At 43.9% G+C, this 21,047-nt stretch overlaps 1 protein-coding gene across 8 annotated transcripts in view; it reads right to left on the bottom strand.

Moving 5' to 3' along the window:
- TDRKH (tudor and KH domain containing) overlaps positions 1–21,047 on the bottom strand; it is a 375,719-nt gene that overhangs the window by 204,765 nt on the left and 149,907 nt on the right. For all 8 annotated transcript variants that reach the window (XM_085639768.1, XM_085639770.1, XM_085639771.1 and 5 more), the window contains exon 7: positions 13,249–13,415. In XM_085639768.1, the coding sequence (XP_085495894.1) occupies positions 13,249–13,415 (167 nt within the window). The remainder of the gene's footprint in view (positions 1–13,248; positions 13,416–21,047) is intronic.

The following is a 21,047-nucleotide window of genomic DNA, read 5'->3' as shown; positions in this document are numbered from 1 at the left end:
AAAGGGTTTTTTCCCGGAGAGATGATGGAAAACAGGGGATTCATTAATCCAGATGAGAACAAAATAAGATCAGATGGAGCATGCTTCACTCCAAGCATATTCAGGACTAAGCTTTTAGAGAGTCCTGCATCTGGTACCTCATTTGTTGAGATTGTGCATTGCGTTATTTTTGTCCGTCTATATTAGTACTATGTTAGGTGTCAGACTGCAGCTATGGCACGAAAACTACATTGACTTCTCTCAATTCTAATGTGCTGATGTTTCATGTGCATCCCCATCACAACCACTTGCCTTGTACTTCAAAAGTTCAAAGATGGGCTCTCCAATCCATCAAGGTAAGGGCCTGTTACACGTTGGAGATGGAAATTCCTGACAAAGAAAGAACACTTGGTGGAAGTAGGACTGCTTTCACCACGAAGAAAGAGACTAACTTGATGCGAGAGAAGAGTAGCTGCCCTTCCAAACGGTCTTTCTACTGAGACCACTGATCTAAGAATTTGTGCAAAGGTGTCGTATGAAGCCTTGCTCTGACCAATGCAGATGTTCAATAACCACTTGTTGGTAATGGCTTGCCACTCATTTGTTTTGAGGCACTCTCCTACCAGAGTGGTGCACAAAGGAGAGGAAGGGTGTCAGTCAATGTCTGGATTTAGATGGTGACCTGACCAACCACCACACTGGAAAAGAAACTAGGTTGCCAGAGCGTGCATGGATATATGGTCTCACCACCCATTTGCGAGAATGGGCGGAGAAGCAACAAGTGAAACAGAAAAGACATCCTGACCTGGTGAAGGATGTGAAGAAGAGAAACACGCATGAAGGCAGAGATCACCGGCAGAAAAGATCAGTGGGTAGGAACCGAAACGGAAAAGGTCCTCGCGGGATGGGTGGGCGTTAAGGAACCTGAGGCTAGACTGTCTCTACCAGATACATCGTTACCGAAGGTAAGTAACTTGTTCATCTGAGAGAGACATCTAGCCGCAGATTCCTTAACTTAGAATAGATACCAAAGCTATAAATCATTGGAGGAGGGTCTGTGATAAACCCCACCAGGTTCCAAAAGAGAACCAATCTGTCAGGAAAACGGACTAAAACGGGTGGGGACAGCAAGTGTAAGCGTGTCTGACAGCAGACCATTAAGCTCTGTAAAAGGAGCATTAACAAGAAAAGGCAATGGCACCACAGTCCGGCAAAGGACAGTTCGAGACAATCTCCTTCCAGGAAGGGACTAGGGATAATTATAGAAATAAAAATGGCCAGTGGAAGAAATCCATAAGCTTCTGCAATAAGAATAAGGAGCAGAAATGTGCACAGGGATCCATGGACCTGCAAAAAAGAACGTCCCAGAGAAAGGACAAAACAGCATGATAAGAGTCAGATCGTTCAAAATGAGCATACACAACAGTGGATGCCAAGATGGACATGCATAGAGACAATGTCATCAATGCCAAGACATCCAAAACCACAACTACAAGGAGATGCGTGGATAGTATGGATACACATAGGCAGAATATGAACCGTGGAGCCACACCACACACATGGAAAAGCCTATGAAACGTGGCATCGATAGAACCAATCAGCAAAAAAAAAAAAAAAACACCAAATGTATCAACAGGTAGTCATACTGACCCAAAAAACAATTTTATAAGAGGGTCAAGAAAAAGGGGGACTTAGTTTAAGGACTGATACACCTCCAATCCCAACCAGACAATACAAAAAACCAACAGAAGGTGCACAGTCCGTTCAGAACAGAATAGCTAACCAATAGTTATTGTGGAGAAATGCATGAGATCCTACAAGTAGTTGGAACACCACCTTGCAGGAGGTAAGAGTCCATCAGCCCACCCTTATTGGCGGAGCATCGTCATTTGGAACTCTAAGGAATCACTGTCTGAGCCCGGGGTCACAGATCAGCAAAGACTCTACCTGGTGCGCAGGCCAGTGATACCCAGAAAGAAAATGAACTCCTGCCAGGGTGTGTACCCAAGAAATCGAGGGCTCAAGTGATGTGCAGTGCTAGTGAGTGATGTGAATTTAAAAATGAATACTTGATCAAAAAATGTGTTTAATATGGATCAACCAAGTTTCATATCTAAAAGAACCTATAGTCTGATTTGAATTTTTACAGGCTAATTCTTGGTTCGTATTAAAGTGTGGTCGACATGTTTCAGCCGGAGTGGTGACTTGACCCGGCTTTCTTCAGGACCGAAAAATACAATAAAAGTGCTACTGCCAAACTAATCACAAAGTGAAAGATCAAAACCCATGCAAACCAAATGTGAGTGTTGGGTACGATAGTGGCAATTGCCACCCTACCAGATAAAAAGGCTTGTGCTTGAGCGTAAGGACAATGTCTTCATTCCTGGAAAAAAGATTTAAACATAAACCATAGGAAATGGACATCATGCACATCAGAACAGAACTACTAGTCGCCAATCGGCAGAGCTGTTTCAGCATCGCCCTGATTACCAAAGAAACTCTTAACGATGTTTATAAACACAATGGTATGTAACTTAGAAAAATGATGAAAAACTCACCCAGCTTTATGTGGGAGAACCGCCTCACCTCACCCGGCTGACTGCTCGGAGAAGGAGGCACCGCTCTGTTTAAATGTGGAGAAAGAAGCCAGACAGATTGCGAATTGATACCCATCTGCTCAGAACTCAACACACATACTTTTAAACATTTCAAAAAGAAACCTACACTATTAAAAAGTCCAGACCCTCGAGACTCCCTAGGTGTATCTTATATTATTTGATGATGTCCATTTGCAAACCCCTGTCAATCATCTGGTGTAGCCAGATAACAAGTAAAACTATGAATAATTATTACCTATGTGATTAGGGGAGATGTTGTGAATAAGTAAAAAAGTAAAAGGCTTACTATAGTGGCTGAATGTGTCCACATTTCTTGAAAAACTCAGTCTGGGGTGGAATTACATCCAAAAGAAGCTTACAAGGATATTCAGCTAAGGCCCAAAAACCTCCAACCTTACCTGTCCGTCGATACCTCTGACTGACTCACGAGCTGTCTGGGAGGTACCGGCAGGAAGGGGAGGATTCTATTTATAGCGCTCGCGATTGACGTGATCGCCTGTAATCAAAGTCAGCTGTGTATTTGTTAGAAAACACACCACGAGCGTGTGAACAGAAAAGCGCAAAAGCGCATGCGCCTTGTTGAGACGCATTACGTCAAAGGCTAAACGAATGTCTAATGCCCAATGCGCAGGCGTCAGCGGTGGACACTCAGAGGTTGCGCCGTGTATACAAAAACACGTCTGTTGTTCGAAAGGTTGTAATAAAGATAAAAGTGAAAATAAAAGCCAGTTCCAGGTAGCCACGTGGTGAGAACACAGGCGTATAGATATATACGCAAAGATACAGCATATATCACGCCTCAGGTAAACACTTCGTAAACCTTTCGCGCACGCGCTAGTTAGCAGTGTAGTCGACCCACGCATGCGCGAAGCACCGCAGCATTATAATAAGGAATAGACAGCTAAACCCTTGATAAGGGTCACCATAACGGAATGTAGCAACCGTAATTAGGCACTCAAGTTAAAAGTCAAAAAGGTCAGGGGAGGATGAAGTAATAATGCCACCTCCCAATTAAGTAATAACAGGTGGCGCAGTCTTGTATTGGTGATTACAGACTCCCTGTCGAGACTGGATCATAAAAATGATCCAAGGACAAAAAATGTGACCACACATGAAAGTAGGACAATCGAGAAACATATAGTCCTAGCAGAATTTACTGCTATGTCCATACACCCGAGACTACCAAGACAGGTGTCATGCCAGAAAGATGTATCAACCTCATCAGTGTAGATAGTGGCCGGAAGAGCTCGCTAAAAGGACTCCTGGGAAATGTTTCAATTTATCCCCTCTACTGCAGGTTTAGTACAAAACTGCCATCTCGTTATGACAGCAGGGGTTGGAGTGGTGGTGACTAACATTAATCGGCCCAGTGCCCAGATTATATGCTGGTCAGTTGTATTCTCATTATGAGACGACCTATCGGGATCCAGAAATTGTCTGAGGACAACAATATGCCCAGTGTAAAAACAGATGAATATCGAGCTTAATATATCAGCACAAAGGTGGGTGCTGTGGTAACAACACCTAAGTTTCCGTGTAAGATGTCTATTGAGAAAAATATGACAACTCAACCCAGGGGTTCCCACTGGGGATTGAATATCTAATCACTCAATATGAGAAATGCATCTCGTGATGATCAGAAACAGCAGGAATAGGTCAACTCTCAGGGCTCATTCAGATTCGACCGATCTTCAAGGAAGCAGTTTCGCTGACTTAAGTGTAAACAGAAGCCCACGGTATGTTGTCATTCAGTCCTTTGGTGTCAGTCTTCAACTTGAAAATCCATCTTTGTTCTTTGGAAAATAAGAACTGGGAGACGTCCGTTATATGTTGGGGAACAAACGGGCGTTCTAGTACAAGCCACCTGAGGTCCTCAGCCTTGTGTTTCTTGGCTAGGAAGTGCTCAGTCAGACAAGTGGATTGTTTCATGCAGCGGATGGTGCTTTTGTGCTCGCTGATGCGAAGCTTAACTTTGCGTGTGGTGTATCCTATATAATGTAGGGTACATGGACATGTGATTCTGTAAATTACGCATTCTGAATTACAATTCGTATGATTGCGTACTATCCAGGGACGTTCTGTACCTATGTCCACTGATGTAGTCTTGGTGGTCTGAGGACAGACGCTACACGTACCACACGGAAAATGGCCTCGAACTGGAGGTAGTGACCACAAGGTGTTGGTCTCACACGTGGGACGTGACAGCGGTCTTGTGTGGACCAAGCTGTCGCGCAAACTTGGGCCCCTCTTAAATGCAAATAAGGGAGGCAATAAGTTGCCAGCCGCTATATTCAGTATCTGCCAATGTTTCCGTACTGTTTTTTGTATGTGATTAGACAAAGTACAGAAGGTGGTGACAAATGTGAGTCTCTCGTTGGTAGTCCTGGACACGTTGGTGTCCAGTAGAGCATCACGGTTGTTATTTGATGCCCGTTTCCAGGCTTGTCGTACTAGACGTTTAGGATATTGTCGTGATTGTAATTGTGTGGCTAGTACTTCAGCATGTTTGTCAAACAACTGTCTGGTGGAACAGTTTCTGCGAATCCGCAGAAACTGGCCAACTGGAAGATTTTCCCGGAGTGCCTTTGGATGATAGCTGTTGAAGGACAACAGGGAATTTTTGGACATAGGTTTTTTGTACAGTTCAGAGCATAATGAATTATTGGAACCTTTGTCCAAGTTTGTAGACGTGTTTTTACGACCTATGGTCACTGAGATGCCAACCTATCTCAAAGACACGTCGTCAACCCATAGCTCAGGGAGCTTTAAATACAAAATGCGAAGTGGGTCGCACACCGCTCGTCATACTAGCAAATAGCCCCATAGGATTCTGGAGAATGTAGTGACAGCGAGCGGTGTGCGACCCACTTCGCATTTGGCATTAGACATTAGTTTAGCCTTTGACGTAATGCGTCTCAACAAGGCGCATGCGCTTTTGCGCTTTTCTGTTCACACGCTCGTGGTGTGTTTTCTAACAAATACACAGCTGACTTTGATTACAGGCGATCACGTCAATCGCGAGCGCTATAAATAGAATCCTCCCCTTCCTGCCGGTACCTCCCAGACAGCTCGTGAGTCAGTCAGAGGTATCGACGGACAGGTAAGGTTGGAGGTTTTTGGGCCTTAGCTGAATATCCTTGTAAGCTTCTTTTGGATGTAATTCCACCCCAGACTGAGTTTTTCAAGAAATGTGGACACATTCAGCCACTATAGTAAGCCTTTTACTTTTTTACTTATTCACAACATCTCCCCTAATCACATAGGTAATAATTATTCATAGTTTTACTTGTTATCTGGCTACACCAGATGATTGACAGGGGTTTGCAAATGGACATCATCAAATAATATAAGATACACCTAGGGAGTCTCGAGGGTCTGGACTTTTTAACAGTGTAGGTTTCTTTTTGAAATGTTTAAAAGTATGTGTGTTGAGTTCTGAGCAGATGGGTATCAATTCGCAATCTGTCTGGCTTCTTTCTCCACATTTAAACAGAGCGGTGCCTCCTTCTCCGAGCAGTCAGCCGGGTGAGGTGAGGCGGTTCTCCCACATAAAGCTGGGTGAGTTTTTTCATCATTTTTCTAAGTTACATACCATTGTGTTTATAAACATCGTTAAGAGTTTCTTTGGTAATCAGGGCGATGCTGAAACAGCTCTGCCGATTGGCGACTAGTAGTTCTGTTCTGATGTGCATGATGTCCATTTCCTATGGTTTATGTTTAAATCTTTTTTCCAGGAATGAAGACATTGTCCTTACGCTCAAGCACAAGCCTTTTTATCTGGTAGGGTGGCAATTGCCACTATCGTACCCAACACTCACATTTGGTTTGCATGGGTTTTGATCTTTCACTTTGTGATTAGTTTGGCAGTAGCACTTTTATTGTATTTTTCGGTCCTGAAGAAAGCCGGGTCAAGTGACCACTCCGGCTGAAACATGTCGACCACACTTTAATACGAACCAAGAATTAGCCTGTAAAAATTCAAATCAGACTATAGGTTCTTTTAGATATGAAACTTGGTTGATCCATATTAAACACATTTTTTGATCAAGTATTCATTTTTAAATTCACATCACTCACTAGCACTGCACATCACTTGAGCCCTCGATTTCTTGGGTACACACCCTGGCAGGAGTTCATTTTCTTTCTGGGTTTCACTGGCCTGCGCACCAGGTAGAGTCCTTGGTGATCTGTGACCCCGGGCTCAGACAGTGATTCCTTAGAGTTCCAAATGACGATGCTCCGCCAATAAGGGTGGGCTGATGGACTCTTACCTCCTGCAAGGTGGTGTTCCAACTACTTGTAGGATCTCATGCATTTCTCCACAATAGTCATACTGACCCACCATACACAGAAGTACATTGGTGCAAGGATACCGGCAGAACCGACACACACACACACGCCTCTCTCGATCTCAAAAGAGGGGGGAGGAAAAAAAAATCTGGGGTTAAGAAACCCAAGATACTGTAACGAGCAAAAACAGTGTGTACACACATATACACACACACACATTATACACACACACACCTACATATAATTGTATACAGATGTAGGAAGGACAAAGAGCAGCGAAGGAGCAAAGAGCAGAGCAGCCAAAGCCCCTGCTTGGGAAGTGCATATGCAATGTGAGGCCCAAGACAATGTGCACCAACAACACAGCTGGCGTAGAACCTGCTGCTGACAAGGAGGAAACCAGACCCGTCAGAGACCTGAGGGAAGACCCAGGACAGAAGCATTCCCTAGTACCAAAGAATAAAGTGACTATACCACCAGAATCAAACACAGCCCACGCTGTGGCGCAAGTTGGACCAGGAGGTACCCAGTACCTGTGAACGTGCAGAGTGTGTGGTAACATACAGTGTTGGAACTGGATACAGAAAAGAAACTGCCTCTGAAGTGGAACAGAACTACACGCTAACAAGAGACAGACTCTGGCTGACGACGAAGACGGCCAACATAGGCAAAATGGCAGAAACACAGCGAAAAACTTGAAGACAGCCAAGTCAAGAAAAGGGGTATACGTGAATAAGCTGGGACGAGCCAAGCGTGGCGCAAACCCAAAAATAACTAGCAGCCATTACTTCATCTATACTATTCATCCTGATCGCCATACAGAATCAGTGGCTTTGCACTGCTGCTTTAGGTCGGTATCAAATTCGATTTCTGGTAATCTGTCAGTCTACACCATTCTACTCACAGAGTTGCATGTTACTTGAACTTGTGACTGATTAATGCCTCCCAAGTACATACTCACAGGGTTAATGGTATCTTTCATCTTTCCTTTCCTCTATATAGCATCACTTTTTTCACAAATATTTGTTGGAATGATTCCTATCATTTTTTGAATGATGTTCACGACTTAACTAGGAATCATCAAAACTAGCATGCAGACTGAGGTTCCATGATCTTTCTTGCCTAGCCCAAGTCTACAGTATACGGTTATTTTTTAACACGCATCTGTTAAGTAAATTTAAGATTAACATGTTTTTACGATGTATATATCGATTGATGTGTATATGTATAAGATTACAGCCTTGAAAGTCACTGGCCTGACGAAACGCGTCAGCTGTACATTCCTGACTGGCTGTTTTCCACCAATTGAAAATAAAAGCTTCTATGAAAAACACTTGGCTCCGGTCCTTAAATTATTGAATGTCCTAATTACTAAAGAAAAGAGGAAACACTTTGTGGTTTGTTGTAATGAGTGCTATGGTACTGGTCTTTCATATTCTGGAGAGGTCTCCATCCTCAGAGGCAGGAGGGAACTACGGACCAATCGTAAAGTACAAACATGTAAGAGAGCTACGCTACTCGTGTGGACTTGTCCAGAGGAGAAATCCTACAACAGCAGGTGGAGGGTGAAGAAGTGAAAAACACCGATATAAGGCTACAGCACGAACTATGGTATAACTCCCCAGATAGGGGATAGATAAAAATCCTAAGAGGACCTCGCCGGATCCTCAGTTGGGACCTGCACCCCCCCAGGAAGAACGTTTCCTGGAACATCGTACTCTCACCACCCAGGAAGGCATCTTCCATGGCAAGTTAGAATGGCTATACAATAACCAATTTACCCCACCTAGGGTATGTTACATCCCTCTAAAATCCAAGGGAACGCCTCTTGAGCCTAGCTCTTATATAGAGGAATTGAAAATAATGACAAACAGCTGCGTAGCTATACAGTCTAACTGGGAAATAGCTAGAACCCAGAGATTGACACCAGAGAAAAGTAGTGGCAATAGACCAATGCAAAACAAAAAGTCTGCAACAAGGGACTAGAAAGAATGCCACTCACTGAAAACAAGACATGAGACACTGAACCGCTGAGTCCGCATGACTGTCAAAAAGATGGGCCCCATCAAAGGGCAAGTCCCGAAGACGCTCCTGAACATTTTCAGGAAAACTGCCATCATGCAGCCAAGCATGGCGACGCAGATCAACTGACCTGGCCATCACCCAACCACAGAATCAGTGGTGTCCATGGCTGATAGAATTGAAAATCTTGCAGGCTCACGACCATCCTGGAGTATCCGAGTCAGGTCAGCCCGAGGGCCTTCCGGAAGGGAGGGAAGGAAGCGCTCAACCAAGTCCCAGAGGGCGAAAGTAGCCCGTGCAAACATGCAGGACATGTTCAAGGACTGGAGGGCCAAGCTCGCAAACATTTGCCGACCACATGTCTGCAACCAAAGAGCTTCCATAGTAGGTCGAAGCATCGGAGGAGAGGACAAGGACCGCGAAGCTGAGGCTGTCTGGACAACTAGCCCTTGAGCCCTAGGGTGAAAGGACAAACAGACTGTCATCTGGAGCCAGGCGGTGACTATGTGCGATAACATGTTCCACAGGGGAATTCCACCCCACCCCCCCTTCCCCCAGGAGAGCCTCGCCCAGGTCCCTAGAAGGATGTTGTACAACGACTCATCAAAAGGTAGCAAAGGATCAACATCCCAGTTGCCCTGGTGGAGCAGATGCAAAAATTGTCGGCGTTGGGACAACGTCGACTCTGCATCCACCGTGATGGGAGCCTCCATTGATCCGCGTCGGGCGGTGTCGACATGACATCCACCACGATGGGAGACTGTGGTGGGACGGTATCGACTCGGAGACAAGTCCCCTGCTGCAATTGCAGCAGACGTCATTCCAGGGAGCCCCACCAGACTGTCCCGAGGCTGAAGGTGGACTGTGGCTTGACGTTTGAATGGGAAGTCCCACAAGGCCGCCTCCAGACGTCGCCATGACTTCAGAGCCGGAGTCAGGGCCCTCGATTGGAGCAAGGGAGAACCCGCCAGCGAGCTCCCAATCTGAGTCCCTACCACCTCTGTAGGGCCCGGAGGCGCGCCAGGGAGAGGGGTCAGCCCAAAGATGGCCAGCAAAGCCCCGTAATAGGCTTCCATCTGGGTCCTAGTGGCCCAAACACCAGGAACTGGTGGGTAGGCGGGGGTCGACTGCTGAGGGACCGTGTCCGGTAAAGATCGGGAACGACTGGCACCGACGTCACGACTACGTGAGGCAGACTGCCTCTGTGAATTCCGCTTGTGCTTAACGGAGGAAGGTCAACGTCCTCGGGACGACTCCGTGACCTGCCCTGAACCAGAGCCCCAGCTGGAGAGGGAGAAAGACGATGCCTGGACTCCAAACGCGGCATCCAGGCAGACAAAAATTTCATCTTACGTTCTCGCAGGGACTTAGCCTTCAGTTTCCGACATGCGTCGCACTCCTCGGAGTCGTGATGCTCACCCAAGCACCACATACAAATCACGTGCTGATCCGTCGCTGACATCTGCCGCGTACAGTACTCACACGATTTAAAACCCAAAGGCATTGACACACTGTTCCCACACGTGAAAGGTGTCAGTGAGGCCAAAAACTAAAAACACGCCAAAGGAACTGCTTCTCCCGGATATGTGTTGCAAGGCGGAAAAGAAGAAAACTGACGTCAACGTGCGAGGAGGGACTTATATGGCTACACGGACGTCATATCCATGGACGACGTCAGAGCGGAGCCCTGCGACGCCGTTCCCCGGCATAGGTACTGCTGAAAAATCTCTCAATCCAGACTAGCACCTGGGGGATATTCAAAGTTAAGGAATCTGCAGCTAGATATCTCGATCAGATAATGAAATTTGAAGACTTCATTCTTCATGTATAGCATTGCATTTTCTATGCGAGAACCACACACTGGTCCCGTGAAGGGCAAACTAATCATCTTTAGCACAGCATCAGGTTTGAGAGGTTAAAGGGAGGCAAGAAAATCTTTTTAATGTAATGCAACTGCAAATCACCAAAAATGTAGTATCTACTGGAGCATTTATGACTTGATCGCAGAACAGCATCTCTTCTTGTATAATCTTCAAGAACTCATTTACTCTTTCTGGGAGGTCACATGCAAATCCTTGAAATATTTCCACCAGCGTCAAGCATACATTCCTAATAGCATTGTAGTATGAGCCACTTTAAAAAGCTATAATTGCAGTACCACACCCCTTTTTGCAAGCTGCATGTATGCTTTAACAGCCCTCAACAGGAGGAATGAAAGTTGCAGGGTATGATGTACACCTCATTCTGACCACGGAAACAATAAGACTGGTTTTGGTTCCATGCAACGGTATATTGGATCTTGTTACAATGAATTAGATCTCATAAGGATCCTAAGAGTAGCGATCTTGGTGGCAGTAGGAGAAGGAAAATTCCATTCTGCCATTTCTGTGAATGCCGGGAGCAAAGGCCTAGGAGAGGCTTCAGATTGTAGCGTGTTCAAAACTACCAACACCGAAGCTCACAGAACTTTCAAAACATTAACTTTTATTGCTCCTCTAACCAGCCATGCCATCTACTAAAAACAACAGTTAATCTCAACTCTGAGGATTAGTAGGAGTCTGAAGGCTCATATAGTGACCGGAAAAGGAGACTTCTTCGTTCTGCATCTTTGCAGGCCAAATTTCTCTGGGAAAAATGGAAATATGGGAATGGGAATGGGCATGGATAGAATGTTACATGTTTTAGCAGATCAAGTAACTCTCTGGAACCAGCATCTTCCTTTGTACAGAGTCTAGGGAGCATTTATGTAGAATAATTAGAGGCTGAATCGTTCCTGGGAAGGATTATCAGTAGAAGTCTTCACTAATTGATACCTTAAAGGTAAACAAGATGGCTGCTCTTAACAACCATAACACCATGATGTCAATTGGTGTAACTCGGTTCTCCAAGACAAAAGTCTGGCCTTTGTATACCTCAGTAGCGAGCTATGATTATCTGATATCAATAACGTCAGTGTCCTTTCAGATGTAGAGTTTTCTTAATGTTCTGATACTGATCCTGCATCGGAGAGCATCCTTTATGGTGAACATGTCAGAAAGGGTGCAGTGCTTCAACATCATTATCTTTGACATTGATCAGGAGCCTCCGGAATGGAGTGAGTGATTGGAATGAAGCAGATTATGATGACCTACTTCTTGAATTATCCCTCTGGGAGTCAACTGGAAGGACCTAGTCACTGTGGAAGGGTGTTGCCTGGCCTTTCTGCAATGCTACTTCCCTTACTCCTTCGCCCCAAGATCTTTTTACTTGTAGTGCAGGGCTTGGTCCATGTTTCTACAGTTTGATTAATTCACTAAATTGGAGGGTAGCAAAGAAACCTCACACAAATCTTGTGGGTCTGATGGTGCCTTCTTCCTCTCAGGAGGAGCACTTCAGAAACAGCAAAACCAGTGTATGCCAGTTTCCATAAAAAAAAACTGGAAAAGTTAAGTAAATCAATTCCAAAGTAGGAGGTAAAACAGACAAGAGGGTAACAAAACCCTGCAGTGGTCTGGGATCCTTTCAGAATGAGCTGGAAACAAACAACTGAGGCAACTGTCAGTTCAAAGCAGGTTGGAATTTAGAGGTTGCTCACTCCTTAAAGAAACAGTCAATGTTTTCAGCTTCTTTTTAGATCCCTACTTTTTTTCTTCTATCGAACATTAACCTTATGTCCCTGCACGCAGGTGTCAATATTCTACATTCATGAATCCCAACGAAGATCCTACGATACAGAATATTTGTTTACAGAAAATAGGTCTTTGAAGAAAAAAGGCATAGGGCACAATGCAGCAAGTTTGTTTTTTCAAGACAAAAAAGGAGGTGAAGAGAGCAATACTGTGCAGCAGGCAGCATTTGTTACTGGGGGAGCTTACAGGCTGCTATATCTCCCACCCCTCTTAGGCTCAATCCACCCCATGGCTACTGAGAGAGCTCAGAGTACTCTACAACAACGTCAATCTACAACACGAAAGAAGCGCTCCCAGTGCGTCTTATGAAATTCGCTAACCTCTATGTGGTGCAGAGGGAACAAAGTCATGGTTTGTAAGCAGACACTCAGAACGTTTGTTCTATGTACTCAATGGCAGACATTGCACACCTGCATACAAAAACACACTAGATTTACAAATCTAATATACACATGTGAAGATATTCTACTGTCTATGAAGATCTACGAGAATCACTTGCTGTAGATCAGTACATTCGAAGAATTTGGACTGGGTGTCTAGCATTTACAAAGCGGCTTTAACTTTTTAAATTAGGAAGAAACGTTTTAAATTAACCTGTTCATAAAGATGAATGGCCTGTGCAGCAAAACACCTTCACTCTTCAAATTTCACCTTCGTATTGCCATACTCACCGCATCGCCTTCACTTTCATATAGGTATGTCATGTCGCTTGTCAATTTGTCAAGCTGCAAGGAGCGTGAGCCCAGGAGCTGGATCCAGAAGTGATTGGGATTCTCAGTAGCTGAGACATAAACCTCAAGGTGCTCATCTGCTTTGAAGCTAAAGTCTGGGCTGGGGACTTAAGAGAAAAAAATTGTTACTTACATGTAGCCTTGGTTTGGCAATGTAGTAATCGTCATTGAAGTCATACACATTAGAGCAATCCTCTACTGAGTGCAGGTACCCAGAACATTTCAATTTTTGAGGACTGTTTAAAAAAAAAAAATCTACAGACAAAACAATGCTGCACCTATAACTTAAATGTGTAAGAAAAAGTAGGAAAAAAAGCATCCAAATTGGTTTTAACTGGGAAAGATTTGAAAATGGAAAAGATCACTGATAAGGGCCACCAGGAATACTTAGTACAGGCAGTTACCAAAGATGGCTCTTTCTGAAGGAATAGTTCATTTGAAGGAAGTTTGTTTAATCAGTCCCTTACATAAGAGATAAACAGGATAGAGAGAAGGGTAGCCTTTGAATTCAATAGGGATTTGTAGGATGCATAACCAGGGCTACAAGCAAGTAATTTCACCTGCATCATAGGACCTTCAATGATACTAAAACAGAGAAGAGTAGCAAGCAAATCTTGGAAAAGCTTCTAAAAGCAGTTTGTTCAATTCTAAAAAACAATGTGTGGTGAAAGTATGGGCACACTTGCAAGTGGCTGCCCTACATATATCATTAAATAGGACATTCCTTAATCAGGTCAAATGAGCAGCTTTTCCTCTGGTCAAATGCACTTTATGCCTGTTCTGTATGCTCTTTTTAGCCAACTCCTAGGCGTAAAGGAGACAATCTGGCGGAAAAGAGATTGTTCTGAAGAAGCGTAAACCTGTATTAGACCACAACTATTACTTCAACTTTCTCAAGTTTTTAGTAGTCTTTTCAAGACAGAATTGCAAAACTCTCCTAACATTTAGAGTATGCAAATAAAGTTCAGCTAGCGAGGAAGAATTACTAAAGAACTGTGGCAAGGTTGCAGACTAATTTTAAGAGAACTTTAGGGAAAAAAGTTAGGGTGAGTTCACATGGCAACTTATTAGACCCCGAAAACTAAATAGGTTTCCACAGCTAAGAGGATCTGCAGCTCACTGCAATGAAACCTTGGGTTTGTGACATTGAGAAGGGGACATTAATTCAGAGAGCACAAATCCAACAAACATGAAGGAGGAGATTTTCAGAGCAGATGGAGTACCTTCAGTAAACCCTTCATAAATAGCTTAAAATACTGGGATATTGAAAGATAATGCCTGGTGAGGACCATTTCAATTGGCTGTTTTAGTGAAAGGTAGACTTTTATTCAGACAAACTACAGTTTCTCCCAAACCCACGAAGAGCAGGAATGGTAAGGAATATGCTACTTACCAGTATGCATCTGTTCTTGGCATGTAGAGCTGCAGAGCCACACACTAGGATAGTAGATCGCCATCTGGTGTTGGGCTCGGATGCTTGCAGGTTGTTGTCGTCTTCGGAAGAAGTCTTTGTGGTCACGATATAGGTGACTCCTCCCTTGGACGACAGTGCGCATGGGCATCAACTCCATCGTCAGATTGTTTTTCGCCATGATGGGAAATGATGGAGTTTGTAGAAAAGAGAGAGATGTCCATGTGTGATGTCCAAGTAAGACAATGCTGGAACAGATACATGTCCCAGGGAGGTGGTTGGGCGTGTGTGGCTCTGCAGCTCTACATGCCAAGAACAGATGCATACTGGTAAGTAGAATATTCCGTTCGAGGCATACGAGCTGCAGATCACACACTAGGATAGACTATATTGCAGTATCTCCCCTAGCGGTGGTCACCTGTATCGGTTGCAGCAGTTTGAAATAAAGTTTTAAGGACAGCCTGTACCACAGAAGCTTGTTGCTTTGCTTGCACGTCAACACAATAGTGTTTAGTGAAGGTGTGTGTTGTAGACCATGTGACTGCCTTACAAATATCTTCTAAGGGAATGTTTCCTAAGAATGCCATGGAAGCCCCTATTTTGCGTGTGGAATGCGCTCTAGGGGGAACTGTTAGTGTGCGGTTAGCTTTGTGGTAGCATATTTGGATACATTTAACTTTCCACCTAGCTATCCCAGATTTGGAAATGGGGTTGCCTTTATGTGGTGGAGAGAAAGCTACAAACAATTGCTTTGTTTTGCGGAATGATTTGGTTCTGTCAATGTAGTAAAGAAGGGCTCTTTTAACGTCCAAGGTGTGAAGAGCTCTTTCAGCTACAGAGTCTGGATTTGGGAAGAATACTGGTAACTCTACTGATTGGGTTAAGATGGAACGGAGATACAACTTTTGGAAGGAATTTTGGATTTGTCCTAAGAACCACTTTGTTACGGTGTAATTGTAAGAATGGTTCTTGTATGGTTAAAGCCTGGATTTCACTTACCCTTCTGAGGGATGTGATAGCGATAAGGAAAGCCACTTTCCATGTGAGGAACTGTAGCTCGCATTTATGCAGAGGTTCAAATGGGGGTCCCATGAGCCGGGTAAGAACAATGTTTAGATTCCACACTGGAGAGGGTGGTAATCTGGGAGGAATAATCCTTTTAAGTCCTTCCATGAAGGCTTTAATCGCAGGGACTCTAAAGAGTGACAAGTGTTGTCGATTTTGTAAGTAGGCTGCTAATGCTGCTAGGTGGAGACGTACGGATGAGTATGCCAAATTACATCTTTGCAAGTGTAGTAAGTAGCAAATGATGTCCTGGATGGATGCATCCAGTGGGTTTATATGATTGTTAGTGCAGTAAATGGCAAATTGTTTCCATTTTGCAGCATAGCAAGCTCTAGTGGTAGGTCTTCTGGCCTCTTTTATAATGTTCATGCAGTCCGGTGGCAGGTTGAGGTAATCAAACTCTAGGACTTCAGGAGCCAGATCGCCAGATTCAGTTGACCTGGATCTGGGTGTCTGATTTCTCCATGGTTCTGGGTTAATAAGGACGGGGAGAGATGCAGTTTTTGGTGTGGAACTAGCAAGAGTTCCAGTAGTGTTGGGAACCACGGCTGGCATGCCCATATGGGAGCTACTAGGATCAGTTTGAGAGACTGTTGTCTGAGCTTGCGTACCACTCATGGAATGAGTGGGAGAGGCTGAAAAGCGTACGCAAATCTGCCTGACCAGTTCATCCATATCGCATTGCCCTTTGACTCCGGGTGGGGAAACCTGGCGGCGAACGTTGGGCATTTTGCGTTTGTGTGTGGCGAACAGATCTATGACTGGTTGGCCCCATTGTTGGAAAAAGGGCAGTAGGACTTGGGGATAATAGTTCCCATTCGTGGATCTGTTGTGTTTGTTGACTTAACAGATCTGCAATCTGATTGTGAACCCCTGGAAGGTGTTCTGCAAGTAGGTATATGTTCTGAGGAATGGCCCATCCCCAAATGTTCTGTGCGAGCTGGGACAGCTGGAGAGAATGTGTGCCTCCTTGTTTTGGTATGTAATACATGGCTGTCATGTTGTCTGTCCGGATGAGGACAGTTTTGTTCTAGAGATGTAGTTGGAATGGTTTTAGTGCTAGGAACACTGCTAGCAGTTCCAGGTAATTGATATGGAGCACTTTCTGTTGAGTGGTCCATTTGCCCTGAGTGGTGTGTACGAGGAGATGGGCACCCCATCCTGTGAGTGATGTGTCCGTAGTCAGCACTATCTGTGGAAGAGGCTCTAGGAATGGCCGCCCTTTGGACAGGTTTGTTATGTTCCACCATTTCAGAGAGCAATGTGTGCGGCTGTCCAACACCAGATCTGTGAGTTGTCCGTCAGCCTGGTTCCACTGACGTGCTAGACATTCTTGCAAGGGACGCATTTGAAGTCTTGCATAAGGCACAATGAAGATGCACAACACCATCATGCCTATGAGTTGCATGAACACTCTTGCTGGAAGAGTGTTGGATTTGAAATGTTGTGATAAGAGCTTGTATATTGGCTATCCTGGCAGGGCTGGGATATGCTAGGGCTGTGGAGGTGTTTATGGTGGCTCCTAGATACTGATGTATGTGAGAGGTTTGGAGATGAGATTTGGGATAGTTGATTGTGAATCCCAAGTTGTGTAAGATTTGGATGGTTTGGTGAGTGTGTAGAACACATTTGTTGAATGACTTGGCTTTTATTAGCCAGTCGTCTAGATACGGGAAGACATGAATTTGTTGTCTTCTGAGATGTGCTGCCAGACATTTCGTGAATACTCTGGGCACGGTTGTTACCCCGAATGGAAGGACTAAAATGGTAGTGTTGTCCGTCCACCACAAACCTTAGATATTTCCTGTGGGCAGGATGTATGGGAATTTGGAAGTAGGCGTCCTTGAGATCTAGTGTGGCAAGGACCGAGAACTCTGACATCATGGATATCGATGGGGAACCATTGTGTGCCTTTTCTAAGTTGGAGTATTTGAATGTGTACAACGTAGCCTCTTCAACAATGATGATGGGGATGAAGACTTCCTTGATGTTATGCTGTGCTTTCTCCTAGACAGTGATGATGGTTTTACCGTCTACGGTTGGCCTTCCTCAATGCGGTCAGTGATCTTGTTCCCATGTTTGGAAGACCGATTTCCTAGGTATTTATGATGGTAAATTGAAGATGCTACCAACCTTACAATGAAAAGGTCAGTGCTAAAACCCTGGATGTCGACTATGTTAGTCTCTGCGGTGATCTTGAGCGAGGTGAAGAAAGAGGACGTCAATGATATTTTCTACATTGCCTTTTGCTCTGGAACTCGCACTTAGGGTGTCCTTTCAGGAGGAGTCTTGCTTCTACGGAGTACATGACAGCAGTTTTTTCAGTCTTCTTTTAGCTCTCCTACTCCATGGCCATATCCTGGAGCATTCCTTTGAGCCTACTGCCAGTCTTACATAGATTGTGAAGCCCAGAGATGCACCACAAACACACCAGAGGCTCCGAGACCACTTTCTTCCTTCCACATTGGATACTTTTCATACAGAGAAGGCATTATAACTGGTAAATTATTCCAGATGTAGAAAAGAAAAAAAAAACTGCAAACAAACTGTCAAAAACCAGGAGGTGTGAAACCTAACGTGCTCAGAGATTCTATTCACAGGATCCAGAAAAAAAAACTGCAAGACCAGCGCCTCATAGGTTGGGTCAGCTCCTAGAATTTTCTCAGTTTTCCAATTCAAGCCTTTCAGGTTGACTTTTTTTTCCATTCCTATTGAACATTTTCAACTCTTTTTCCAAAATAGACGCTGCAAAGGCAGGCTTGAAAACCAGCATCTCTCCATCCAATTTGCTATAGACAAGAATATCAGCTTTGATAGGCCACTGCAGAGTACCGGGGGAAATGTATAGATTTATCTACATATGTGGACCACAGTATTGTGTTTATAACCGTAATGAAGATCCCACAATGCAGAAGTAATATACTTGTAATAAAGAAGTCCTTTGGGGACATTTTTATTAGTCATAAGCACTGTATTGTCCTACCCATAAATCGAAACTTGTATGCTTGTGGCAGCCCATCTGAAGACTATTCGCTAAATTCAATTTATTCTCTTGAAATAAATGCAAATTATCCTAAAATGAGATTAGTTATAGGAAATCTTTCAATAACCTGTCTTAAAAGAAAGGAAAATATGGCAATGTAGACAAATAGGCTGCAAACTCAAAAGGGTGGATAAGAGAAGCTGCGCTCCTTTATGGAAGAACACACCACCAGTATCCTATTATGCCCAGGCGGCATCAGCAGTTCAGCTAGTTATTTTGTATAGTGCGATCAGATCCTGTGTATGCAGTAATTAGTGGTCGTTTTGCTCTCCTCTAATGAAGAGAGAATAGTTTATAACTATAATGAGGAGATGCTGGAGAACTAGTACCACAGGTAAGCAACTTTTCCTTCACCTCCAGGGATCTTCATTTTTAATCATAAGCACTGACCAGAGTACCAAGACCATCCTTAAAAAAAACAAAAAAACAAAAAAAAACAATGGGAGAATACAGCCTACCAAAAAAGCCTAGAGACCATCAGACTTCCAAGTGGTAGCTCTACAAACCTCTGAAATGAGAATATTCCCTAGTAAAGCGGTTGTAAATTTTATGTCCCTGGTGGTGGGGTGGGGATTTTAGCCACCTCAGGGAGAATTGTATTTGCCAACTAACAAAGGAGAACACACAAAAATGTATCTTGACATGTACTGCTTTGTTCTTGCTACTCCGGTCCAAACAAGCCGTAACTGACTAAGAGGTATTCGAACTTCATAAGATTTTTAGACTTATCCAGATAAAACCTGAGAACAAATTTACAGCGAGAAGGTGAAGGGATGCTGCAGCTGGAGTTTGGATTCTGAAAAAAAAAAAAAGGTTTCCAATGCAATGGCCAGTGACATGGAAGTCCAACTATAATTTCCGCAAAAACAAAGCATAAAGAAGTCCTCTAACGTTCTTTTTCTTATGTAATATATCGTAACTCTCATGGCAGCAAAAAACTTGTGTCTCAATAACTGCGAGCTAGGGTAATACCTAGAAGGAATGCAGACTTCAAAGTGAAATTCTGCAGGGATGTTTTACGTATTGGTTTGAAAGGTGGGAACTTTAGCCTAGAGATTAACAGAAGGTTCTGGTCGAAGGTCCTTTTGCTTCCTTTAGAATGTTCAAACAGTCCTGGGAAAGACATAAATACACATATTTTAAGGCGAGTCACATTAACTTTAATGACAGAAGGGTAATAAAGATCTGGCCCCAGAACTGGTGCAGGTGATCTTGTCTCAAAGTCAGCCTTCTTTCCAGGCACTCTGACTGATGAAGGTTAGTGAACCACAACTGGCATGAACACACTACATTAACAGTGGTAGAATGCACACCATCATTTGTGATTGTTCAATATTACTACATGCTCAAGGCAAGGATATGTGCGTGCAATCCTGGAGCGCACTCAGTAAGTGCGCGTTCAAGTATATCACAAAACAGCTGGAGCCTTTTCAGACTCCCTAGCCCAGGATGCCCAGCTATGACTGTAAGCCATCAAATGAAATTAATTTAATTCAAATTAATTTAATTCAATTCAATGATTTCAAAGTAATCCATTGCTTTGAGAGCATTTGTTTTCATTCTCCACTGAAGTTCAACGAGTGCCTTCCAGGCTTTACATTGATGGTGTACAGCAACGATGTCAGAAGGTTTGACATTGTCTAGAGGTGGTCTATTTCTGAATGTGGCAAATCCACCTTCAAAAGCCAGTGGTCATGGTAGGGGAAAACTGGAATCTGCAACCCCTGAAGGTGTTTTGGGACCACCACCACCACTTTTGTGAACATGTGAAGGGCACTGGTGAGGCTGAGGGAGAGCAAGGCAAACTGAATGCTCCGGAACTTCCATGAACCACCTGTGGTACTGCAGGACAGGTACATGAAAGTAGGTTTCCTCTGTTATAAAGTGATCATCCAGTCACCTGGATGCATGCCAGAAAGAACCTAGGACATCATGAGCATCTTCAATTTGTCCTCCCACAAGAAGTAAGAAGCGTAGCGTTTCCTGGGTTGGGGAACGTCCCTCTGAGCACAGCTTGGGGTGATTGCTGAAAGCGATATTTAAAAGTTATTACAGAAGGGTTCAAACAAAAAGGAGGTAATCCAAGTAACATGATGGTTGCTTGAAAGTCTTTTGAATCAAATGACGATATTAAATTCAACATATCGCAATTCAACTTCAATGCATATTATGCCTGACGTTTTCAATTATCCCAATGCATTTTGGGTATTCGTTTGCCCT

This window comes from Triturus cristatus, chromosome 12 (genome assembly GCF_964204655.1).
Source record: "Triturus cristatus chromosome 12, aTriCri1.1, whole genome shotgun sequence".
NCBI lineage: Eukaryota > Metazoa > Chordata > Amphibia > Caudata > Salamandridae > Triturus > Triturus cristatus.
The sequence above is the reverse complement of the archived record's forward strand: the minus strand, read 5'-3'. Positions and strand labels throughout refer to the sequence as shown.